General features: G+C 38.8%; 1 protein-coding gene and 1 non-coding gene across 5 annotated transcripts; one reads left to right on the top strand and one right to left on the bottom strand.

Annotated features, from left to right (window-relative positions):
* LOC130470482 (uncharacterized) lies at positions 1-25,783 on the top strand. 4 transcript variants are annotated; one of them, XM_056840690.1, is made up of 5 exons: positions 1-499; positions 3,079-3,374; positions 24,244-24,732; positions 24,829-25,016; positions 25,089-25,782. In XM_056840690.1, the coding sequence occupies exons 3-5, from the start codon at positions 24,456-24,458 to the stop codon at positions 25,629-25,631; spliced, it is 1,008 nt and encodes a 335-aa protein (XP_056696668.1). In that variant the 5' UTR covers positions 1-499; positions 3,079-3,374; positions 24,244-24,455; the 3' UTR covers positions 25,632-25,782. The 4 variants fall into 4 exon arrangements, with proteins under 4 accessions (XP_056696668.1, XP_056696669.1, XP_056696670.1 ...); XM_056840691.1 differs by having other exon boundaries at positions 1-533; XM_056840692.1 differs by having other exon boundaries at positions 1-3,374; positions 24,886-25,016; positions 25,089-25,783.
* On the bottom strand, positions 3,595-3,703 carry LOC130471123 (small nucleolar RNA R71). Its single transcript, XR_008931792.1, has one exon. It is a non-coding gene; the product is annotated as a small nucleolar RNA R71 (small nucleolar RNA).
* Positions 25,784-26,754: the final 971 nt, after the last annotated feature.

The following is a 26,754-nucleotide window of genomic DNA, read 5'->3' as shown; positions in this document are numbered from 1 at the left end:
CAAGACAAATGAAAACCAAGGAAAATGAGTTAGAAAAGTCAAAGTTATTGAATTGGAGCACACTAACACGTGATATTCAAGAGGAAATTTTCCACCTTCCTCTTTGAGCCTCACATTCTGCAAGTCAAGAAGGAAAGCGCTAGAAATCAGCAACCAATTCAAACTCCTTCTCTAAAGATCTATTTAACGTATCTGCTGCAAATTCAGAGCACGGTTATCAGTTATTCAATCATCACATGGATGATTTTCTGGTTCTGATATCTCCGCTCAAATTAGGGTTTGTCATATATAAATTTTCATCTCAACCCTATACGGGAACACACAAAAAAATATACACAGAGAAAGAGACGACACACACAAGAGTTAGAAAATCACCAGTTGAAGATTGTTAATTACGTTTGAGTTGGGGCAATTGAGAAGAGAAGATAACCATTGGAGGGGAGCTTAGCCCAATCCAAGGCCGAACAAGAACAACGGAGGAGTACGGGGTCGAAGCCGGGTTCTTTTGGTGTTCTTGCGCACAAAATTAATGAGTTCTTCCTCTCAATTTGTCAAATTCATACGTGTTTAATATCTTCATGATCTGCTCATTCACTTTGTTAATTATCAAATTTCTATTTTCAATATTATTAATTGATTTTGGATACTATTATCTCCTTGAGTGATTTTGCCAGTTAATTATTATTTGAAGTTGCTTTTGAATCATTGCCTAAACTACTACTATACGTATTACTAGTGTATGTATGGTGCTAATTATTGTTAGCTATATTGTCTAGCTTAGTTTAGATTATATAGTAAAGTGACCCCTAATTTACATTAAATCTGCAATCATGGTTTAATTTAAATTAGAGAGTAAGTTTAATAATTAGTCTAACCATTTAATTGGTTAGAATAATTAGGACTAATGATGTCTCCTAGTTCTTAATGCTACCAAGTCTAATTTATACACGTTGCGATCAGATTTGTGTGAGTTGGGCTGGTTTAGAATCAATTTGGCTTAGTTCATAATTGGTTATGAATAAGGGAGTACAGGGAGTCTTTGTTATTTAAGACTCTACAATTAGTCTAATAGTTAGAATTGGTAAATCCTCAAGATCAATTGTGTGCTACGGTTAATTAACTAAATCCAGTAAGGTTTATGGGATTGAAATGGTTAGTAGTGTCATCACATGTAAAGAGTAGATTAGTTTTTCTGTTATCTAATTCTCTGGGTTAATATTATCTCCAAACCCCCCCAATCTCTTTAAATAGTGTAAATAATTGTGTAGTCCAACTTAATTATGTGACTGAAAATGTTTTTAGTTAAACAATGAATTTAGGCAGTAGACTCCCTGTGGATCGACCCTTTCTTACCCTTTTTACTACTTGTTAATATTTTTGAAGGTCTAAGATAGGTTTTTAATTTAATACGGTAAACGACACGTATCAAATTTTGGCGCCGTTGCCGGGGAGATTTATATTCTTTCTTTACTCAAAGTTTAACTAAGATACTAACTTTTCTTTTGGAATTTAGTTGATAATATATATATAAAAAAAATATAGTCCTTGTGATATTGGGTTGTCTAAATAAACTTTGGTTAGGTTGAAATTTCTAAGCTTAGAGTATGTTTCTTAAATTTATTTTTTTTCTTTTTGCCTTTTTTGCATACTATGTGCTTAGCTATTTTTTTTCTTTCTTGTTGATTGTTATTTGGCTTACTCAAGGTGGTAGGGACAATTTTCTACAATTCTAAGTAGTAGATTTCATTGGTTTCGTTCCTAAAAATGTTTAGTGAATTCCCTATTAGTAGATTTCATTGGTTATGTTCTGCCAAATCTGAAATTTCTGCATTTATATGCTATCTTATGCATTTTGACTATTGAAGTTCAACTGTTAGACGCAGAAACTAGAGTGCAAAGCAATGGAAAGCTTGAGTTCAAAGGAAAATAATAATAAAAAATTGATAGATTACATGTGTATTACCCCTACTGGATCATTGTTTTCATGGTGTTTTAATAGCTGTAGATTTCTGAATTACAATGCTGCTGCTTGCTATTACCTGTTATACCCCCATGCTTGTTTATATTAGGGTGTGTAATCAAGCTATCAAATCGTTTTCTTGGAGTGGAATGAGAATTTAATAACTTGATAATATTTTTATTAAGTGAAAAGGGTTAATCTGGTGATGTTAATGTAACCTGAACTTAATTTTACCTTGCTGAAATTGTCATTTTGAGTAATCACCCAAGTCTATTATCTGAAATTTGTCTACATATTGTTCTATATTAAGGTCAGATCTCAAATTACATGGAGTTGTCTAACTAGAGTTCATTGAATTATTGCTTGATTCTATGTGAACTTTAAGGATGTCTGAAAATCTGGTTTAAAAGTTGCTGAAAGTATTCTGATTAGTCTCTGTGATGCTATTTGATTAAACCTCATAATCACCCTTTATTGTCACTCTCAGTGAGGTGTTAATGAGGATATTTGTATATATAAATTCTGGTTCAAAGAGCAATTACTAAGACTATGCACAACCATGTCTAGGTGATTAAATTTTAAATGTAACTAGGGGCATGCATGTGATGAGTTTCGGTTTTCTGAATGCATTCTACTGAATTCTATTTTACAGTGGCTACTGAATGCATTTGCAGTAGCTGTTATAATAAAAGCATATTGTTCATTAGAAATGTATAGTGTTTTCAGGTGTTAGTTTCTCTTGCTAACTGATTATTGTTGCTTGAAATGAATTCATGATCCTTGTAGTTATACTTTAAACAAATCATTGTTTGGGAAATCAAATCGGATGTTCATTTTGAGAAATCATGTCATTCAAAAATTCATTTCTGAACAGAGTTTAAATCTTATCTTAGGAATTGAACATGATGCTTATGTTTTCATTCTTCCAGATTCATTTGGTGTTGAATTCATGTAATTAGATGCAGCACCTGCTTACCATTAAATCATTCTATTCTCATGCCACATCCTAAAAGATAAAAGTGTAACAACAAACAAAGCTTTAGAATGTTCAGATTACTTTGTATGCATTCGTTTAAATCTGCTTAACATAACTAACTCTTTAGGTTTTTACTTTTCAGGTGCATGAGCGGCAGCACACCTAATTCTAAACTCAAACGAATCAGGAAGTATATAGAACAAGAGAGATTAGTCTATTCGTTTCAAACCGATCAACCAGAAGAAGTGAAACCAGAGGAAGTTAAACCAACAAAAGATAGTCTAAAAGGAGCGAAGATGGGTGAACGAACTTTGAAGGAGATGGCAGCCCCAAATACGGGAGATGATCCTCTCTGCATTGTGTTCCCAGAGCTGGACAAACCCCTCAAACTGAATTCAGGTTTCCTTAATCTTCTTCCCAAATACTATGGGAAGTCAGGTGAGAATCCTCATCGACATTTAAAAGAGTTTAAGGTTGTTTGTTCTTCTATGAATCTTGAAGGAGTTGAACAGGATCATATTAGATTGCATGCTTTTCCTTTTTCTTTGCAAGATTTGGCTAAAGATTGGTTGTATGATCTTCCTGCGGGATCAATTACGACTTGGAATGTTATGGCATCAACTTTTCTAGGAAAGTACTTTCCAGCAAGTCTAATTGGATCCATCAGGAAGGAGATATGTGGAATTTGGCAGAATGATAATGAGTCCTTGTATGAATATTGGGAACGTTTTAAGAGACTGTGTTCCTCATGTCCCCAACATCAGATTAGTGACCAACTATTAATTCAGTACTTTTATGAAGGCCTATTGCCTACTGATAGGGGTATGATAGATGCTTCGATTGGGGGGGCATTAGTGGACAAAACACCAACCCAAGCTAGGGCTTTAATTTCTAATTTGGCTTAAAACACCCAACAACATGGTTCTAGAGATGATGTTAAAAGAGTAAATGGAGTTGATTTAAGTGGTATTCAGAATCAATTACAAGAAAATGCTCAACAAATTGCTACTTTAACTACTCTTGTGTCTAAAATTGTTGCTAGTAATGAGTCAAAAGCTAGAGTTTGTGGAATTTGCTATAATGAGTCTCATCCTACTGATAAATGTCCTGACTTGCAATCTGAAGATGTGAATGCTATAGGTGGTTATTCTGGCCAAAGAAAATATGATCCTTACTCACACACTTATAATGAAGGTTGGAAAGGCCACCCTAATCTAAGGTATGGAAATAGACCACAACTTCCACAATCTAATCAACCAAGGCAATACGGTCAACCAAATCCACCATCCCAATCTGGTCCTTCACTAGAAGATTTAGTTAAACAACTAACAAATCAAATAGGACAAGTCCATAACCAGGGTGTTGAGTATCAAAAGAAAACTGACACGCGCCTTCATCATATAGACACTCAAATAGGTCAGATTTGCACTTCTCTAAGTAATCTTGAAACTCAACTTTCAGGTAAACTTCCATCACAAACAATCCCTAATCCCAATGGTCATGTTAAAGTTGTCACACTTAGGAGTGGTAAAGTGCTAACTGAACCTAAAATGAAAAGCCGTGAAGTTGTAAAAGAGATAGAAGTCAATCCTAAAGTTGGATCAAGGGAAAGAGTGGAAAGTGAGGGTACTGTGAAGGAGAGTGAAAAAGAAAATGAAGGGGAGAGTAAAACTGAATCTGATTCTGTTGTTTCTCGTTTTAAAGATTTGCCTCCTTTCCCTTCTCGATTTGCTAAAGCTAAGAAAGAGAGTCTTGACAATGAAATTCTAGAAACTTTTAGGAAAATTGAAGTCAATATTCCCCTTCTTGATGCTATTAAACAGGTACCTCGTTATGCAAAGTTTCTTAAGGAACTTTGTACTAACAAAAGGCATTTTCGTCCTTCTGAAAAGGTAAGTATGGGGGAAAATATTTCAGCTATTATCCAAAAGAAGCTTCCCCCTAAGTGTAAGGATCCTGGTGTGTTTTGTATTCCTTGCAAAATTGGTGATTCTAAGTTTGAAAGGTGTATGCTAGATTTAGGAGCCTCCATTAATGTTATGCCTGTAAATTAGGGGTCACTTTACTATATAATCTAAACTAAGCTAGACAATATAGCTAACAATAATTAGCACCATACATACACTAGTAATACGTATAGTAGTAGTTTAGGCAATGATTCAAAAGCAACTTCAAATAATAATTAACTGGCAAAATCACTCAAGGAGATAATAGTATCCAAAATCAATTCATAATATTGAAAATAGAAATTTGATAATTAACAAAGTGAATGAGCAGATCATGAAGATATTAAACACGTATGAATTTGACAAATTGAGAGGAAGAACTCATTAATTTTGTGCGCAAGAACACCAAACGAACCCGGCTTCGACCCCGTACTCCTCCGTTGTTCTTGTTCGGCCTTGGATTGAGGCTAAGCTCCCCTCCAATGGTTATCTTCTCTTCTCAATTGCCCCAACTCAAACGTAATTAACAATCTTCAACTGGTGATTTTCTAACTCTTGTGTGTGTCGTCTCTTTCTCTGTGTATATTTTTTTTGTGTGTTCCCGTATAGGGTTGAGATGAAAATTTATATATGACAAACCCTAATTTGAGCGGAGATCTCGGAACCAGAAAATCATCCATGTGATGATTGAATAACTGATAACCTTGCTCCGAATTTGCAGCAGACACGCTAAATAGATCTTTAGAGAAGGAGTTTGAATTGGTTGTTGATTTCTAGCGCTTTCCTTCTTGACTTGCAGAATGTGAGGCTCAAAGAGGAAGGTGGAAAATTTCCTCTTGAATATCACGTGTTAGTGTGCTCCAATTCAATAACTTTGACTTTTCTAACTCATTTTCCTTGGTTTTCATTTGTCTTGTTTGCAATAGAAATGGGATGGGCTTCACGTAGTATTGTTAGAAGATGTGAATTCTCTCAATTCCTTCAAATATTCAGCTTCCGTTGGATATATGCTGGTCTCCAAAATATACTGCTCATCATTCATATTAATAGAACATTTTGTTATTAATACTAGGATAAATATACTTAACAATATTAAAAGTACTAAAAAACCAAATAATAAATAAAAGATGACTATATAGCTAAAATAAGGGAATAAATATACGGTAAATATTGCACTTATCAAATTCCCCCACACTTAGCTTTTGGTTGTCCTCGATCAAAATAAACAACACTAAGGTGTACTATGCTAATAAGGAAATTGATACGGTTGTGGATGAAAGTGATAGTCTTATGCTAGCAATTGGAACCAAAACTGATTTGGGTTCAATGGCTCATTTTGTGTGCTTGGTGACTTGGATTGAGTGAGCTCATTATATGGTCCTTATTATCAAGGTGGTACGTTAATCAAACTGGTCCGTTTAATCACATTGGTCCGCTTGTTTAAACAGATTGTACGCACTTATTATTTTTTGCTTTGGTTAAAGTCGGTTTAATAAAGGGATATTTGTTTAAATCCCCAATTTAAATTCAGTCATTACTTAGCTTTGATTATTGCTGTTTGTAAGGAGAGTTTTAAGCCTTTGTAACCTCCAATTTAGTGACTGAATTAGGAGGCTTTAGAGCTTGTAACTGCCAGTTTTAAAGGCTCTTAAATGGCTCTTAATTAGCCGTTTAAAGCTCTTGTAGCTGTTGGTTTTTGGCTATTTATAGTCAGCTTCTTGATTGGAATAAACAACCAACTGGATGATTAAAACACTTGTTTGTTACATTTCGAATTATAGTTTATAATTCAGTTTTTTTTTTCTTTGTTTTGGACGCGTTTCCTATTCAAAGAACTGATTGTGAGTCAATAGGTCTTGTCTTGCATTCACGATCAACGAGTTAAAGGTCTAGCTTGTTAATCAACTATCCTTGTTTATACAACGAGTTTTTAAACTCGTATCAATAGTGGTATCAGAGCTGCTGTTACAAGCCTGTGGCCTCCAACAGATTTTACCTTAAGTCTTGCTAAGTGGAGTCATTATTATTGTTAGAATTGCAAGTATTGTGTTACAGAAGAGGGTTATATATGATTATATCAAAAAAAAAAAAAAAAAAAAGAGAAAAAGTACAAAAAAATCAAAACAAGCAGCAATATTATGAAGTACTAATATTCAAGGAAATCTTATTATTGCATTGAATAAGGTTCATATGGAAAAAGGTGGAGGATACGGTTAAACAAAGTAGGTTGGGTATTTTTGGAGTTTCTTGTATAATTGGAGTTTCTTGTGACCCGAATGTTATATGTCATGTATTTTTTCTCCACTTAGCTTGACTATTTATACCACCACATTTCTAAATGAATATCCTACCCTTAACCCTAGCCCCGTTACAACCATATAAAAGTCCTATTTGATCTCCTAAGTACACCTTTGGTCCCTAAACGGTGAAGGGTAAGATTTTGTGCAAGTCCTGACGAGGGTCATCAAATTAAGTGAGGCATGAGCTTATTGCGCATCTATGAGGGAAGAATCAAACTTAGGGGAAAGGAAGCGGTAAGATTGGTTGGTCAACTAGGGTGCTAAACTCTTGTTTCGTATTGTTCAATGATCCATGCTTGTTGGTAGTGATATAAAATGTAATTTGGTTTTTATGAAAATATTCACTTATCTCATTGGTTTGGACTGTCCAAAATAACTTGGTTTTATTTCCTTATTAGCATAGTACACCTTAGTGTTGTTTATTTTGATCGAGGACGACCAAAAGCTAAGTGTGGGGGAATTTGATAAGTGCAATATTTACCGTATATTTATTCCCTTATTTTAGCTATATAGTCATCTTTTATTTATTATTTGGTTTTTTAAGTACTTTTAATATTATTAAGTATATTTATCCTAGTATTAATAACAAAATGTTCTATTAATATGAATGATGAGCAGTATATTTTGGAGACCAGCATATATCCAACGGAAGTTGAATATTTGAAGGAGTTGAGAGAAGCCACATCTTCTAACTGATACGAGTTTAAAAACTCGTTGTATAAACAAGGATAGTTGATTAACAAGCTAGACCTTTAACTCGTTGATCGTGAATGCAAGACAAGACCTATTGACTCACAATCAGTTCTTTGAATAGGAAACGCGTCCAAAACAAAGAAAAAAAACTGAATTATAAACTATAATTCAAAATGTAACAAACAAGTGTTTTAATCATCCAGTTGGTTGTTTATTCCAATCAAGAAGCTGACTATAAATAGCCAAAAACCAACAGCTACAAGAGCTTTAAACGGCTAATTAAGAGCCATTTAAGAGCCTTTAAAACTGGCAGTTACAAGCTCTAAAGCCTCCTAATTCAGTCACTAAATTGGAGGTTACAAAGGCTTAAAACTCTCCTTACAAACAGCAATAATCAAAGCTAAGTAATGACTGAATTTAAATTGGGGATTTAAACAAATATCCCTTTATTAAACCGACTTTAACCAAAGCAATTAAACTAATAAGTGCGTACAATCTGTTTAAACAAGCGGACCAATGTGATTAAACGGACCAGTTTGATTAACGTACCACCTTGATAATAAGGACCATATAACGAGCTCACTCAATCCAAGTCACCATGCACACAAAATGAGCCATTGAACCCAAATCAGTTTTGGTTCCAATTGCTAGCATAAGACTATCACTTTCATCCATAACCGTATCATCCCCTCCCCCTTTAAAAGGAATTGACCTCAATTCAGCAAGGCCATCATCATCAAGATAAGGTGAAAGATCACCTACATTGAAAGTAGCATGGACACCATAGTCTCCCGGAAGCTCAATCTTGTAAGCATTATCATTCACACGTGCAACCACCTTGTAAGGACCTTCAGCCCTAGGCATAAGCTTGTTCTTGCGTTTGCTTGGAAAACGCTCTTTCCTTAAATGAACCCAAACCAAATCACCTTCTTCAAACAACCTCGGTTTGCGATTCTTATTTGATTTCTGTTTATAAGAGGCATTAATAGCTTCAATTCGCTCACGAACTTGTTGGTGTAGTTTCATCATAGACTTTAACTTAGCATCGGCATCCTTGTGAACCAACTCATCTTTTGGTAATGGAATTAAATCCAAGGGCAAGTATGGATTAATCCCATATACTACCTCAAATGGAGAATGACCAGTAGCATAAGTAGGAGACCGATTATAAGCAAATTCAGCGTGAGCAAGCTTGACATCCCAATCCTTTTGCGTTTTACTTACCAACCCTCTCAATAGCGTTCCCAAGGTTCGATTTGTCACCTCTGTTTGCCCATCAGTTTGAGGGTGATGTGAAGTGCTAAACAACAACTTGGTTCCCACCTTTCTCCACAATGTATTCCAAAAGTAACTCAAGAACTTGGAATCTCGATCAGAAACAATAGTCTTTGGAATTCCATGCAAACGAACAATCTCCTTATAATACAAATCAGCCACATTACAATCATCATCCGTTTTGTGACAAGCAACGAAGTGAGCCATTTTTGAAAATCTATCCACCACGACCATAATAGCATCCTTACCTCTTTGAGTACGAGGCAAAGCCACTATAAAATCCATGGATACATCTTCCCAAGGGCGAACTGGAACCGGCAAAGGTGAGTATAAACCGGGTTTGAAAGAACTCTTGGCCATATGACAAGTCACACATTTATTCACAATGTTCGTTACATCACCTAACATTTTAGGCCAAAAGAAAATGTTCTCTCAAGATTTCCAAGGTCTTGGCTATGCCAAAGTGACCAGCCAATCCTCCACCATGAGCCTCACGCACTAGTAACTCACTAATTGAATGCTTAGGAATACAAAGGCGATTACCTTTGAAAAGCAACCCATCTTGCAACATGTACTCCCCATAAGCACCAACTGCACATTTCTCGAATGCAACTCCAAAATCACCATTATCATGATAATAATCTTTTAAGGTCTCAAACCCCAACAAACGAACATCAAGTGTAGCAAGCAAAGTGTACCTTCGTGATAATGCATCAGCCACCACCTTGCTTTTACCATCTATGTATTTCGAAGAAAAATGAAAGGATTGCAAGAACTCAACCCATTTAGCATGCCTTGGGCTCAATTTTTGTTGCCCATTAATATACTTCAAAGATTCATGATCAGAATGCAAAACAAAGTGGCTAGAACGCAAATAATGACTCCAATGATCCAAAGCTCTAACAATGGCATAGAACTCTTTATCATAAGTGCAATAATTCAAACGAGCACCCCCTAACTTTTCCGAAAAATAAGCCATGGGACGCTTACCTTGGATCAAAACAGCACCAATCCCCACTCCACTAGCATCACACTCGACCTCAAAAGGTTGAGAAAATCTGGCAGCGCCAAAATAGGAGCAGCACACAAACGCTCTTTAATCACATCAAACGCCTTTTGAGCGTCCTCTCCCCATACAAAAGCACCTTTCTTCAAGCAACTAGTGATAGGACTAGTAATAGTACTGAAATCACGAATGAAACGTCTATAAAATAAAGCAAGACCATGAAATGAACGCACCTCACTTATAGTTTTAGGATTAGGCCACGATTTGATAGCCTCGATCTTGGACTGATCCACGGACACTCCATCTTTCGAAACCACATAGCCCAAGAATACAACATTGTCAACAAGGAATGAACACTTCTCTAGCTTCCCATAGAGTCTTTGAGCTCTAAGTGTTTCAAAAACATCCCTCAAATGAATCAGATGCTCCTCTTCGTTCCTACTATACACCAAGATGTCATCAAGATATACCACAACGAATCTGCCCAGAAATGATTTAAGCACTTCGTTCATTAGCCTCATAAACGTACTAGGAGCATTAGTGAGACCAAATGGCATGACGGTCCACTCATACAAACCATGTTTTGTCTTGAAAGCCGTTTTCCACTCATCTCCTTCACGCATCCGAATCTGATGATAACCACTTCGCAAATCAATTTTTGAGAACAACTTCGAACCATGGAGCTCATCTAACATATCATCAAGTCTCGGAATTGGAAAACGATACTTGATGGTAATGTTATTCACAGCCCTACTATCAACACACATTCGCCATGTTCCATCTTTCTTAGGCACAAGCAACACCGGAACAGCACATGGACTCAAGCTTTCTCTAACATAGCCTCGATTCACAAGTTCATCAATTTGCTTTTGTAATTCCTTTGTTTCCTCCGGATTGCAACGATAGGCAGCCTTATTAGGCAAAGAAGTTCCTGGAATAAGATCAATTTGATGTTCAATACCACGAATAGGGGGCAAACCTGGTGGTAATTCATCCGGAAATACATCCTTGAACTCAAACAGCAATTCGGCAATGGGACTGCCTTCTTTCCAATTTTGGCCTTCAATTGGACTCTCCTTAGCCACGAGCAAATACACCAACTCTCCATGATCAAGAGCTTGCTCAATTTCTCGTTCACTAGCCAACATGGTGAGATTCGGCTTTTTCTTTTGTTTCACACTCATGGATCGAACCGCTTGAGATGACATAGGCTTTAGCACAATTTTCTTGCCTTTGTCTCTCAATTCATACTCATTGCTTCTCCCTTTATGAATCACGTCCCTATCAAACTGCCAAGGATGACCCAACAAAATATGACAAGCATCCATAGGAATAACATCACAAAGAACTTCATCCACATACGAACCCATAGTCAAACCAACCCTTACTTGCTTCGACACTTTTACACTATTACCATCATCAAGCCAATGGAGTGCGTATGGCCTAGGATGGGCAGTAGTGATTAAGCCTAATTTTGACACCATTTCACTAGAAGCAGCATTGGTACAACTCCCCCCATCAACAATTACACTACACCACTTATCTTTCACTAGACATTTAGTATGAAACAACTGATCTCGTTGGTCTAGATCAGTAGGTGAAATTTCAGTTTGTAGCGCTCTAAGAACCAGATTTGTGTCATAAATTGGAGCCTCATACCCTTCCTCTTCCTCCTCATCACCACTCTCATCAAACACAAATACGTCCCCCAACCTCTTTTCCTCTTCAAACAACTCCTCACGACATTCAACAGCTTCTCTCAAGGTCACTACTCGTTTATTTGGACACGCATTCTGATAATGCCCAAACCCTTGACACTTAAAACAACGCACCTTGGACAGACTTGTTTCTTTGGTTGGGTTAGATAGTTTAGGGGCAGCCGTAGAATTACTTGAACCTACGGTACTAGGTGATGTGTTTGGTTTCAAGCTAGGTTCGGATTTAGCCCAAGACTTGGCTTTACCATCCATACTAGACCCTCCCCCATATTTTGCATTTAACAATTTTAAACAAAGTCCACAAAGAGTGTCAAAATCAGAATATGGATAAAGGTCTACGGTATTGGCAATATTATAATTTAGACCCCTTAAAAATCTGGACAGTTTTTGTTCCTCAATTTACTCAATTTCTCCCATTAAGGACAACTTTCAAACTCATCAATATATTCAGCCACACTCATTTTTCCTTGCCTCAATTCGGCAATTTTACGATAAGTTGTTATTCTATGAGTTGTTGGCACATACCTTTTACGTAGCTTACGTTTCAAAGACTCCCAAGAGGTAATTTTCTCCTTCCCTTCACGTATTCTCTTGGATTTCAGTCCCTCGAACCACAATGAAGCCCCTCGTCCTAGCTTCAATATGGCATATTTGCAACGCTTCTCATCATCAATGTCCTTGAAATCGAACATTCTCTCTATTTTGCGCTCCCACTCCAAATAGGCTTCCGGATCTGTTCCACCAACAAATTCAGGAAGTTCGATGACTTTGAATTCATCCATAGCCCGTAGATCACGCCTAGGAGGCCTACGATACCCCCCATCTCTAACGTTCTTCAAGGCTTCTTGGAGATGTTGTAGAAAGTCAGGATCATCAAAATCCATATTTCAGTTTGTAAGAATTACGAACAGCAGCTCCTTTATTTTTTTTCTTTTTTTTTTTTGTTTTTTTTTTTTTCTTTTTTTTTTTTGGGCGGATCACACGAACAGCAGCTCTGATACCACTAATGATACGAGTTTAAAAACTCGTTATATAAACAAGGATAGTTGATTAACAAGCTAGACCTTTAACTCGTTGATCGTGAATGCAAGACAAGACCTATTGACTCACAATCAGTTCTTTGAATAGGAAACGCGTCCAAAACAAAGAAAAAGGCTGAATTGTAAACTATAATTCGAAATGTAACAAACAAGTGTTTTAATCATCCAGTTGGTTGTTTATTCCAATCAAGAAGCTGACTATAAATAGCCAAAAACCAACAGCTACAAGAGCTTTAAACGGCTAATTAAGAGCCATTTAAGAGCCTTTTAAACTGGCAGTTACAAGCGCTAAAGCCTCCTAATTCAGTCACTAAATTGGAGGTTACAAAGGCTTAAAACTCTCCTTACAAACAGCAATAATCAAAGCTAAGTAATGACTGAATTTAAATTGGGGATTTAAACAAATATCCCTTTATTAAACCGACTTTAACCAAAGCAATTAAACTAATAAGTGCGTACAATCTGTTTAAACAAGCGGACCAATGTGATTAAACGGACCAGTTTGATTAACGTACCACCTTGATAATAAGGACCATATAACGAGCTCACTCAATCCAAGTCACCATGCACACAAAATGAGCCATTGAACCCAAATCAGTTTTGGTTCCAATTGCTAGCATAAGACTATCACTTTCATCCATAACCGTATCACAAAGGCCCAGCACGAGGCTAGGCCAACGCCTAGCAAGCCACACGCCAAGTGCTCGACCAGGCCCAGCGCAAGGCCAGGCCCAGCCAAGCATTGGCAGGCGCGCACGACGCTGATGGGCTGCGAGGCCGCATGTCCTGTGCGCTCGGCGTGGGCCGCAAGGCCTGCGTACGGGCGTGCATGCGTGTGCGTGTGCTCGTGTTCGTAACGAATCCTAATCCTATCGGAATTCGTGCATTGATTAAATCCTAATCCTAAAAGATTAAATTTATTATTTAGAGTTCTATTAGGATTCTAATTAATAAATCCATATCCTAGTAGGATTATAATTTCTTTCCATAAACTCTATAAATAAGGGCCTAGGGTCACATATTTGATAGATGATTTTGAAGTATTCAAAGGTAAGATTTTTAAGCAAAAATCAGCCAAAAACTTGCAACCCAAATAACCGAAAATCCTAGTAACCTTAAGGGCGTTTCTAGTTGGTCAAGCTTAAGGCGGATCCGGACGTGCTGTGGACTATCTACGGAGGGACGACACTTGGAGTCATAAAGACTTGTTCTTGTTCGGTTTGGGCGCAGCTAGGGAGGGCACGCTACAAAGTGTATGCATCTGAATTATGCTAAATGATTATGTGTAAATAATATGTTTCCTGGCTTTATGGTTTTTCCGCATGATTTATGTTTATTCATATGTATCATAACCTAACACAAAGACCTATGAGTATCCTAGCTTGGAATTGCAGAGGTGCTACTGAGGGTGCCTCTCCTATTATTAGTTTTATTAGTAGTTTATCTTAGGCTAGTAGTGTAGACTTTATCTTCTTGCAAGAAACTAAAAGTAGTGTTAGTTCCCTAAAACGATTATTTTCCCGTAAAGGTTATGCGGAATGTACGGGTAGTGATAGTTTGAATAGTAGTGGGGGTTTGTTCCTTTGTTGGTCCCCTAGAGTAGAAGTGTCCATTGTTTCTACTTCGGCGAATTTAATATTCTGTAAGGCTAAAGCCGCTTTCGGTAATGAATACTATATAGCTTTTGTGTACAATTCACCTTATTTAGAAGATACGCAGAGGGTGTGGAATGCTCTTCAAAATCTGATAATCATAGTGCAAGCGAAGGGGGTAGTAGTCATTGGAAATTTCAACCAAGTTGAAATTGCAAGCCAAAAACTAGGTGGTACCGCATACATTAGGGGAAGAGCCGCATTTTCAGATTGGAAATTTAACTGCCAAGTCTCGGAGGTTCCTTTTTTCGGGGTCGAGTATACGTCGAGTAATAATAGGGATGGGCAGGAACTCATTTTACAAAGGCTCGATCGATGCTATGCGAATGATGATTGGAGATGCATGTACCCGGATGCGACGGTTTGTAATCATCCGATCTTTCTATCGGATCATAGTCCCATAATCTTGGAGCTTTCGAAAAAACCCTCAACCCGAAATACACCGTACAAATTAGAAGCATGGTGCTTGGAGAAGGAGGAGATAAAGATGATGGTGTGCCAAGTATGGGAGGGAAGTATCCAGGGCTCTCAAATGTTCACAATTCAGAAAAAGCTACGGCTGATTGTGCGGAAAGCAAGAAAGTGGTGCTTAAATTTCGAAAAGACCTTGGGCTTGAACTAGCGTTTATTCAAAAGTGAGCTAAAAAAACTTCAATCATCTATTACTGACATAGCAGATGGTTCGATTATGGTAGCACAACAAAAGGCTATGTCTTCTCATGTAGAGGAGCAATGGTGGTATTGGAAGCAAAGGGAAAAATGCAAATGGGACGCTTATGGGGATCAAATCTTCAAATTTGTTCTACAAAAGTGTGAAAGGTAGAGCGCAAAGAAATGAAATTAGGAGAATAAGTCCACTAATGGAGATATTCTCACGGTACCAGTGCAAATTCAGGAAGCTTTTAAGGCCCATTTTCAAGGCATCCTTCAAGGGTCGCTGGCGGTAATCCGACCACCTGCCGGAGAGTGGTTACAAGACTTGCCCTCAATCTCAGAAGATCATATCGCAATGCTTCTAACCCCATTTTCTAATGCTGAAATAAAGAAGGCGGTTTTTAGTTCCAAGCTGCTAAAGTCTCCTGGCCCGGATGGTGTACCACCGGCTCTTATTCAACAATATTGGACCCTCGTGGGACCGGATATCTACGATGCGGTGCATTCTTTCTTTCTCTTTGGGGAACTTATTGAAAGAGGTTAATCAAACCTTCATAACTCTTATTCTAATGGAGGCGAGACCGGAAGAGGTGAGCAAGTTCAGGCCAATAAGCCTGGGTAATTCTACGTACAAGTTCATTTCGTAATGAATGGTGAACAGGTTGAAGGTGATAATGCCTGAAATTGTTGATGACTATCAGAATGCCTTCATCCCAGGCAGATTCATGGTGGGTAATTGCTTTATGGCGTCAGAGTTAATGAGTTATGTCCGTAGAAAGAAAAAGGGGAAGCAGTTTGCAGCAATCTTGAAAGTTGACCTAAGGAAGGCATACGATAGAGTTCGTTGGGATTTTGTGGAAAGTGTTTTGGTGGCTTTGAAGTTTCCGTAAGTATTGATTCACCGAATTGTGCAATGTGTTTCAACTATGTCTTATTCAGTCCTTGTGAATGGGGAACCTTCAGATTCTTATGTCCCTACTTCAGGACTACGCCAGGGCGACCCTCTTTCACCTTATCTGTTTATTCTTTGTATGAAAGTATTATCAAAGAGGTTAAGAAAACTTCAAAGGTTGAAGAAAATCTCCGGTTTGAAGATTGGACGTTATTCGCCAGCGTTATCCCATCTACTTTTTAAAGATGATGCTCTATTTTCCTTTAAGGAAAATCCATCTTCTTGCCGAACCATGAGAGCGTGCATTGACGAGTTCTGTGACATGTAAGGGGAAATGATAAACTTTGATAAGTCTTGTGTGATCCTTTAGCCCCAACACGCCCTCCTTGTTCATTAGACTTCTCAAAAGACCGTTGGGTGTTAAAAGTGATACTCGCTTGGGAACCTACTTGGGGTGTCCAATGGATGTGGATGGAAGATCAACGTCGCAACTATCTCTTATTCATGACAAACTCCTCCAGAAGCCGAGCTCTTGGAAATTTATACATCTTTCACAAGCTGGGAAGATTGTCTTGATAAATGGAATTCTTGTGGCTCTCTCGGCAAATATTCTCTCGCTATATTTGATACCTGCGGGTTTAACAAAGAGAATTACCTCCACAATTATGAGGTTCTGGTGGAGCTCTTTGATGGATAGAAGACCCATATATTGGAGGACGAAGGAGGTTTGGGGATTAGAAGTTTGGGTGCGGTAAATGTGGCCATATTGGGAAAACAAGCTTGGAGATTAGCCACAAATAGGAAACTACTCGCGAGTAAATTGTTCTTATCAAAGTATTGCATGGATCCAGTTGAGTTAGGCTGAAAGGTAAGTCAATCTCTAATGCCTCATGGGCTGCACGAAGCATGATTAGAAGTATTGCGAGTTTGTAAGGGGGAACTAGAAGACGAGTTGGAAATGAGAAGTCAACGGATATTCTCGGTGATATTTGGCTAAGCTCGGGAAAAGTTATGCGCAATCCTAGCAGGCAGTGTGCACTGCTTGTGAAATGGGTTTCTGATCTTACAACTAGCTCGATACAGTGGAATCATTCTTTGGTATGGGCCGAGTTCACAGAGGACACACCAATAGAGATCTTTGCGTCGAAGGTACCAGTTGAGGGTATGCCGGATAGCCGTTCCTAGGCCTACTCGAAGAATGGAGAAATGTCGATGAAGTCTGGATATTGGTTCCTGATAAGTTCACAGCATAACCCCCCGGTTCATCTGTTCTGGAAAGCTTTGTGGAAGCGTAGCATACCCCCAAAATGGAAAGTTTATGTTGGAAAATTCTAAATGGGGAAATACCGAAAAATCCAATCTGAGGAAAAGAGGTATTCTTGTGGATGGTTTGTGTTCGATGTGCGGTTTGCAGGAGGAGTCTGACGATCATTTGTTTCGAGATTTATCTATGTCCGATCACATTTGGAGATCCATGGCAATGAGAGGCAATGTCTCGCGAGGTGTTGATATCATCAAATGGATAATGAGTAATTTGCTTTTCCTCTTCAAGGAGGATAGCATAGATGATGTGAGGGTAGTACGGTTTATATCTACGGTGTGGGCCATTTTGCTTCATAGAAATGAAGTGGTGTTCAGAAACACTAGTTGCTCTTTAGCAAGGGTGAAAGACTTGACTAAAGAAATCAAGGATAGGTGGTTGGAGGTGAGGAACCTACTAACAATTCAGTTGGTGACAGAACAGGTGTTTGGGACCAAAATTGCGCTAAAACCTTTTGTTTGGACAATTCAGTCTTGTACTTAGCTTTAAATATTGCTGTTTGCGAGGAGGGTTTTAAGCCTTTGAAACCTCCAAATTGGTGACTGAATTAGGAGGCTTTTAGAGCTTTGTAACCACCGGTTTTAAAGGCTCTTAAATGGCTTTTAAATAGCTGTTTAAAGCTCTTGTAACCACCGGTTTTTAGCTTATTGTTTAGGCTATTTATAGCCAGCTTGTTGAATGGAATAAACCAACCAATTTTGAAGAATAAACACTTTTTTTCAGTTTACTTTGAATAATTGATTATAATTCAACCGTTTCTTTGTTTTGGACGTGTTTTCTACTAAAAGAGCCGATTGTGAGTCAATAGGTCTTGCCTTTCAATCACGTTTGACGAGCTATAGGTCTAGCTTGTTAATCAACTATCCTTACTCATACAACGAGTTTTTAAACTCGTATCATTTGTGGTATCAGAGCTGCTGTTCGTGATTCTTACGAGCTGAAATGGATTTTGACGATCCTGACTTTCTACAACATCTCCAAGAAGCCTTAAAGAACGTACGAGATGGGTGATTTTGAAGGCATCCTAGACATGATCCACTGCGGGTTGTGGATGAATTCAAAGTCACGGAACTTCTTGAATTTGTTGGTGGAACAGATACAGAAGCTTATTTGGAATGGGAGCGCAAGATAGAGCGAATGCTCGATTTCAAGGACATTGATGATGAGAAGCGTTGTAAGTATGCCATATTGAAGCTAGGACGAGGAGCTTCATTGTGGTTCGAAGGACTGAAATCCAAGAGAATTCGTGATGGGAAGGAGAAAATCACCTCTTGGGAGTCTTTGAAACGTAGGCTACGTAAAAGGTATGTGCCAACAACTCATAAAATAACGACTTATCGTAAAATTGCTGAATTGAGGCAAGGGAAAATAAGTGTGGCTGAATATATTGATGAATTTGAAAAGTTGTCCTTAGTGGGGGAAATTGAGGAGAATGAGGAACAAAAATTGTCTAGATTTTTAAGGGGTTTAAACTACAATATTGCCAATACCGTAAACCTTTTTCCATATTCTGAGTTTGATACTCTTTGTGGACTTTGTTTAAAATTGGAAAATCAAGGGAAAGCAAAATATGGGGGAGGGTCAAATATGGATGGTAAGGCCAACTCTTGGTCTAAATCCGAACCTATCTTGAAACTAAACACATCACCTAGTACCGTAGGTTCAAGTAATTCTACGGCTGCCCCAAAATTAGTTAACTCAACCAAAGAAACAAGTCTGTCCAAGGTGCGTTGTTTTAAGTGTCAAGGGTTTGGGCATTATCAAAATGCGTGTTCAAATAAACGGGTAGTGACCTTGAGAGAAGCTGTAGAATGACGTGAGGAGTTGTTTGAAGAGGAGAAGAGGTTGGGGGATGTATTTGTGTTTGATGAGAGTGGCGATGAAGAGGAGGAGGAGGGGTATGAGGCTCCAGTTTATGACACAAATCTGGTTCTTAGAGCTCTACAAACCCAAATTGCATCTACTGATTCGGACCAACAAGATCATTTGTTTCATACTAAATGTCTAGTGAAAGATAAGTGGTGTAGTGTGATTGTTGATGGGGGGAGTTGCACCAATGTTGCTTCTAGTGAGATGGTTTCAAAATTAGGCTTAATCACTACAGCCCATCCTAGGCCATACGCACTCCATTGACTCGATGATGGTAATAGTGTGAAGGTGTCGAAACAAGTAAGGGTTGGTTTGACTATGGGTTCGTATGTGGATGAGATTCTTTGTGATGTTATTCCTATGGATGCTTGTCATATTTTGTTGGGTCGTCCTTGGCAGTTTGGTAGGGACGTCGTTTACACGGGGAGAAGCAACGAGTATGAATTGAGAGACAAAGGCAAGAAGATTGTGCTAAAGCCTATGTTATCACAAGCGGTTCGATCCATGAGTGTGCAGCAAAAAAAGAAGCCGAATCTCACCATGTTGGCTTGTGAACGAGAGATTGAGCAAGCTCTAGATCATGGAGAGTTGGTGTATTTGCTCGTGGCTAAGGAAAGTTCGATCGAAGGCCAAAATTGGAAAGAAGGCAGTCCCATTGCCGAGTTGATTTTTGAGTTCATGGATGTATTTCCCGACGAATTACCACCAGGTTTGCCTCCTATTTGTGGTATTGAACATCAAATTGATCTTGTTCCAGGAACTTCTTTGCCTAATAAGGCTGCTTATCATTGCAATCCGGAGGAAACAAAGGAGTTGCAAAAACAAATTGTGAAGGAAATATGTCCTTCACCCAAGGTGCATTAAGTCTAATACCAAGGTTCAGATTAATTGCGAACAATTAATTCAGCGAGATCAAGTGATCGGAACAGCTAGCTGGAGCAATGCTTCCGATCAGTGAGTTCTAATGAATATTAAGCTCACTGCTTACTCTTGACTGAACCTACAAGGTCACACCAATGACACGTAACAGATCACCGGATTAAATGAATCGGAAATTCATTTAATAGCTTTTCGGGAATTAGTTTTGGAAAACGTATTATACGATACAACCTTGCATCGGAATCGTATATTGTATCGCGAATATTCGTAAGCTAGGCGAAACGAATAAATCGTATCGTACAGCGGTGATTCGTCGTATACGAAACGATAAATAATATCCGGAACGATATTAAGTCAGGAATACGGAGAGCAGCCCACGAGATGAATGCGCGAGGCACTCAAGGCCCATGGGCGCTCGGCACGCAAGGCAACAGCACAACAGCGCTGGCCCATGGACGAGCAACTGCGTGTGCGCGCGCGGGCCAAGGCAACAACACAGCAGCAGCTGTGCGCGGCCCACGGCCCAGCAGGCTGCGTGCTCGTGTGTGTGTTTTTCCTAAGGCTAATGCAACAAATCAGATTACACACATCAAACCCTAAGGAGGAGAGAGAAACCCTAATCCTCTCTCAGCCTGCATGGATGTATTCTTCCCAAAAGCACAAACACTCTTGATCGATTGTCTAAGCTACGATTATCAAGACGGATCTGATCGTGTCGGTGAACCAAGTAGAGGAACGACAAGTGGAGTTCTAAGTTCGTGTTCGTTGACAGATTGTTGTGGAAAACACGCTTCAAACGTAATTATGCTTAATCTGTGCTTTATACATGCTTCCTGGCTTTGGAGATTGTTTCCACACATGTTATTATGTTTAACTGTATTCCCCTACAGTGGTATCATGAGCCTTATGTATTCAAAGAATATTTTAGCATGTTTTATTTGTTTTTGCTGCTGTCGAAATTTTGGAATTTTTGGTGATTTTTTCGGATTTTTTATTGGATTAATCGCATAAGCTGTTCCGAAATCAAAAAGATTCGTTTTTTCGACTTTTCAAACCCTAATCTGATAGAAAAAGGTTCTCTAAGATCAATTCATGAGAACGGAATTGCAAAAACAGGCCTCGAAGTGTTGTTTTTTGGGCGTTTTTGTTAATTTTTTAATAAAAATTAAAAGTGTCGGAAACTAATTCAATTAAAATGTCAACCTAAACTACTCGGAATTGCTTGAAATTTTGACACTATGTCACTGGGTATATTCTTGATCTATGGTAAAAATTTCAGATTTTTCCGATAAGTATAAACCCTAATTTTGTTTTTCGCCAATTCGTAAAATTTAGATCCTTAATTGATTTTTTAAATAATTTAGGTCTAATAATTCGGTTAATTGAGAAAGGGAATATAATTTCATGGGTCAGTGGCTAATTTTAAAAATTATTGCATTAAAATTTCGAATGGTTTCGTTAATTTTAATCGCACTTAAACCTAATTATTAAAATCTGAAATTTAAATGTTAAAGAACGATTTAAAGTTTTGGATTTTATTATTTAAAAGTTCAAATTTTTAGTTGATTCGTTCTTTCTTAAAATTTAAATAATGTTAGCCTTGATTTAATAATTTATGAAATTGGATTGTCGTTAAATTTTATTAAATCGTAAAAACCGTTGTTTTTCGAAAATAAAAATCGTAACTTTTTATGAAAAATAACATTAATGCAAAGTTCGTGAAATTATATTTTTTTTAATTAAGTTGGTCCGTAGTACGAACCAAAGGCACGAACACAAGGGTAGGGTGGACGTATGGCTCGACGAGCCATGCGGGCTGCCGTGCCTATGCCGAGCCGCAGCGACGCGGGCAGCAGCAAGCGAGCTGCGTGCCGCGCGCGCGCTGGGCGAGGAAAGGGCAAGCAAGGCTGGCACCTTGGCTTGCGGGTGTTGCGAGCGAAGCGAGGCACGAGCCTTGCGACGCGCAGCGCAGTGACGAGCACGACGATGCGCGCAGGGCAGCACGATGCTGTGGGTACGCGCGCGCGCCTGGCTGCGAGGTGTGCGAGCTTGCTCGTGTGCCTCGTAGGCCACACAATGCTGCGATGGACTGGGCGCAAGCCTAGCCCAAGCATGCACTTGAACATTTTTCCTTAAATTTGATTATTTCGTTGGGCTTGACATGTTTGCATTAATTTGGGCTAACGGTATATTTAATTTAATATTTTATTTACTTGGGCCGGGCCGCGAGTTTTAATTTAATATTTAATAATTAATTATCTGGAATAATTATTGGTTTGAGTGGGAGCCACTAAATGAAATTAAAATGAAATAATTAATTTCAATTACTTTCGTAGGTCGCAATATTTTAATTAAATTCAATTTTAATTAGAATAAAGTCTAAGGATTAATAATTTGGAAATTGATTAATCTTTTAGGACGCGTTTATGTGAACGTGAATTTTAATTAATTCACGTAAATACTTGCATAATTATATGGGCCATTCGTTTTAGCATACGAATGGGTGAATGCATAGAATGTATATTTTATGTAATGCAGGTACTCCAAGTGACTAGTATGGCCATTTAGGATAGTTAAATACGGTCTGCGAACCGTTCTATCTTTGAATGTAAAGTTTTAAATATGGTCTGCGTACCATGGAAATTTGTATGTAATTTTAATATTTTCAAGTATTTCTAAGTTTGGAACTTTAAGTTAGCATTTGAACGAAGATTCAAGACGATGCCAAGCTAACAAGATTGTGATGAAGATTGGATGCTTCAAGACAAGATGTTTTGGGCCATACTAGTTCACCATTTATTTATGCATTTGGTATATATTGTGCTTGAATGTATGTATGTATACTTTGCATGAATAGGATGTTTCGTATGACTCGATTAGATTAAGTTCACTAAATAATCGAACCAACATAGAAACAACTAGGTCCAAAGTAATATTGAGTTTAAAAAAAATTGCCTTCCAAATCAAGCACTTACAAAAATCTAAGGATCTATTCAACTAGGTAGTAGGTTTCCGCCAAAGCGAGGTGCTATTTTAGTTGACTTAGGTGGTAAGGCGTCCCAAAGGAGCACGTTGATTGTGGTTTCAACTCAAACAACAATGGCATTATGTTGTGGCAATGGGATAAATATGGTATTAATTTATTAACCAAGAGTAATTTGGAGATTACTAGCAATAGGTTTTGCTTACCTAGAATCTTAAACTACTTAAGACATGCCAAAGCTGCTTAAGGATTTAGGACTTTTAGGGTCTTGGAATCGTTTCATTCATTTTTGGACCATGTTTTTGCTTTTGCATGAATGAAATGTTTAATAGCTTTAATGTTGCGTGAATGCTTTTATTTCAAGTTATTAAAGTATGATAAATGTTTTCTTTGCTAGTTCATTCTGTAGAATCGTAAATCTTCAACTTTATTGCACTCGGATAATAGAACTGCAATATTTCCTCGATCGATTGGTAACTAATTTTGAGAGCGATTCTCAAAGAAAAGGAGAGTGAGAGCGTATCTTGAATGCTATTTTCTTATAGTGATCTTCATGGTTGGTTTCAAACTAAAATTTGAATGGTAGACCAATTGGATCTCATATATTCATAATAGTGGATAGTTTTGAAATAATGAAGTATTGAGTTAAAGACTCATGTATAACCAATGGTTAACAACCAATTTTCTTTTGATTCGATAATGAATTAGACTCTTTGGATGCTGTCATTCAAAGTGAACAAAAGAAAGGGACTTTGTAAGCATAACAAAGTAAGAAGATCAAGCAAAGAGTAAAATATTTAAGACTATAAGAAAACGTGCTAGAAAGGATAGGAAAGGGAAACAAAAGAAATGAATTCAAGATTCAATTTCTACCTTGAAGTTTATGTTAAAGAGAAACGACTTAGCAAATAAACTCCCATGGTATTAGATTACCTCATTTGGATTAGCTGGGCGATCCTGTTTTCCTCTCGGCTGTGGGCTTGTGTCCGTATATGCCGAGAGGTATTATATTGTACTTTAGATTTTTTCGTTGTTTTATTATTGCCTTGCTTCATACTAACATCTTCCTTGATTTTCAGACGAGGCTATGGAGAAGCTGGATGACGCAGCCAAAGGCCGAGTAGACATGCCGTCTTGGCTGGCAAAGGTGCTTGATGCCAGCACTTTTGAGGCATTACAGCGTCAGAAGGCGGCTAAGCAAGCTGCCCCTAAGCAGGCGGTTCATCATCCCACCCCTCCCGTAGAGGAGAAGAAGGTATTGTGAGCCCTCCAAAACATGTGATTTCCTTCGATGTTTGCAACTGACGTGGCCTTGTTTCTTCCGAGTTCGAGGAAGGTTGCCTCGGACGCTGCACCTTCTTCCAAGCGTAGGGCTGGTGGCACAGGGAAACCTGTTTTCAAGTCAACAGCCTCGAAGACGTCCAAGGTGTCCAGTGCGCATCAGACGGCATCCGCTTCTCCTTGTTCTCAAAAAGCTGAGGCGGCGGTCGATCCTCTTGCAGGGATTCCTGAAGCCGTCCGCCGAAACATTCCTCTGAGGACGGCGGAGAGGGCTAGGAGTTCTGGGGGTAAGTTTTACTCCAACATTGTAACCACTTGCCGTTCCTCGTCTAGCAGTTCTATAGTCTCTCCTAGAGATTCTAAGGCCGTTGTTTTTCCAATAGAAATACCCGACCCTCAAAAAGCCATTGATGCTGAATTGGATCAGATCGCTTCTTCAGGTGGGTTTACTTCTAAGGATCGGAGGCGGATAATGGGTCTGATGCGCAATGCTATTCCTCCAAAGTACGCTGAGACCCTCCCCGAGGCGGCCGAGAATCAACTTGCCGCCATGCAGTCCTCTGCACTGGATGTAAGTCTTGTTTTTTTATTATTCTTCTTTTTACGTTCTATCTTTGATAATTACTCTTGCTGTTTTGCGCAGATGTTTATTCTGCTGGATTCGCTAAAGAAGTGGCTTACTGCTCTAGTGCATGAAGAGGCTAGACACCGTCTTCTTGCTAGTCAGTGCGGCGATCAGCATTTTGCCGAGCTGGAAGAGCTTCGTCTCAACAGGCAGGGGGAAATCGATGTTGTGACCAAGTCCTTGTCCTCCCAACTTGCTGAGAATAAGCACCGTCTTGAACAGATTGATCAGAACTTCTCTCAGATTGAAGATCTTTCTGGGAAGATTAAGGAGAAAGAGACTGAGTTTTCTCGTCTTGAGACTCGGTTTGAGGAGTTGGAAGCACAGTTGGAGGCGGCTCGCAAGGAGGTGGCCACGTCAAAGGGTGTGCTTAACCAGTCAGCCGTGCTGGGTGAGAAGTCGATCCGAGGGGGCATGGAGCTTGCCTGGAATGCCGAGTTCGGCAGTCAACGCCCCTTCAGCTGGTTTGAGAAGTTCCTCAATTATCAGGTTGAGGTGGAGAAGGCCCAGAAAGAAGGACGCGCTCCTCCTGAGTTTGTTTCCAGCGATGATGATGAATGAGGCATTCTAGGTGCCTTGTATTTATTTTGGGTTTGTTTTTGTGACGCCCTGCTTAGTGGCACTATGTGCATAATTTGTAATTATGACTAACTTATTGGAATGACTAGGCGTCTTTTGAACGTTTTTGTTCCTAGCTTTTGTCGTTTCTGTTTATTTTCGATTAATTCATCGTTTATGGCTGACGCCCCTAAATAGAGACGGCAAATATTTGCCTTGGTCTTTTTGCCAAGGTCTTTAGCTACTTTATTTAGCTGCTGAAAAATGCGTCCCCTGTGTTCTAGGTGATCAGCCTATTGAGGGTGCTAATCTGGGCCACTTCTTAGGCCTTAAAACGATTAGTCTTTAATTCTTAAGAGAATGTCAGTTGGCACTTCTCCAGGAGATTTGATAACATATTTGTCATAAAGGTTTCCCAGCAAGGCCGGCTTGCAGGAAAGTTTTTCATTTAAAAGTTCATTGAGCCATGCTACATGATGCGTCTATAGTTTGGACGTCTTTACAAAACATTTAATCAAGATAACATAGATGTTAATTTAGAAAAAGTACTTCTTCTGGTTGTCTGCATTCCAAGTACGCGAAATTGGACGTCCCTGCATGTCTTGGATCCGGTAGGTTCCGTCTCGGACTTCCTCGTAAATCTCGTATGGACCTTCCCAAGTCGGAGTGAGTTTCCCATGTTCATTGGCGCGTCCGACGACTTCCATCTTTTTAAGAACAAAATCTCCAACCTTTAAGATTCTTCTAGAGACCCTTTTGTTGTACTCCCTAGTCATCCGGAGTTTGTGTAGTTGCTGGCGCAAAGCCGCGTTCCCTCTAGTTTCTGGCAAGAAATCCAAGGCCGCTTTCATCATTTCCCAATTGGCGTCTTCGTCAAATAACATGACGCGCAGGGTTGGTTCACACATTTCAATGGGTAGGACGACCTCAGCTCCATAGGCTAATAAGAATGGTGTTTCTCCTGTGGAGTTCTTTGCCGTGGTCCGTATAGACCATAAGACATTGGGTAACTCGTCGGCCCATAAACCTTTTGTTTCATCAAGTTTCTTTTTCATCCCCTCAGAGATGATTTTGTTGAATGCTTCTACCTGTCCGTTAGCTTGGGGACGACCTACTGATGCAAAAC

The sequence above is a fragment of the Spinacia oleracea genome, chromosome 3 (assembly GCF_020520425.1).
Source record: "Spinacia oleracea cultivar Varoflay chromosome 3, BTI_SOV_V1, whole genome shotgun sequence".
NCBI classification, from domain to species: Eukaryota; Viridiplantae; Streptophyta; class Magnoliopsida; order Caryophyllales; family Amaranthaceae; genus Spinacia; species Spinacia oleracea.
Note: the sequence above shows the minus strand (reverse complement) of the source record. Positions and strands in the feature narration are given on the sequence as shown.

Bases quoted from the DNA above. Each gene is read 5' to 3' on its own strand.
- LOC130470482 (XM_056840690.1), top strand. From the start codon at position 24,456: ATGTTTGCAACTGACGTGGCCTTGTTTCTTCCGAGTTCGAGGAAGGTT. The intron at 24,733-24,828 runs GTAAGTTTTACT...TTTTTCCAATAG, and splicing joins GAGGGCTAGGAGTTCTGGGG to AAATACCCGACCCTCAAAAA. The intron at 25,017-25,088 runs GTAAGTCTTGTT...TGTTTTGCGCAG, and splicing joins TGCAGTCCTCTGCACTGGAT to ATGTTTATTCTGCTGGATTC.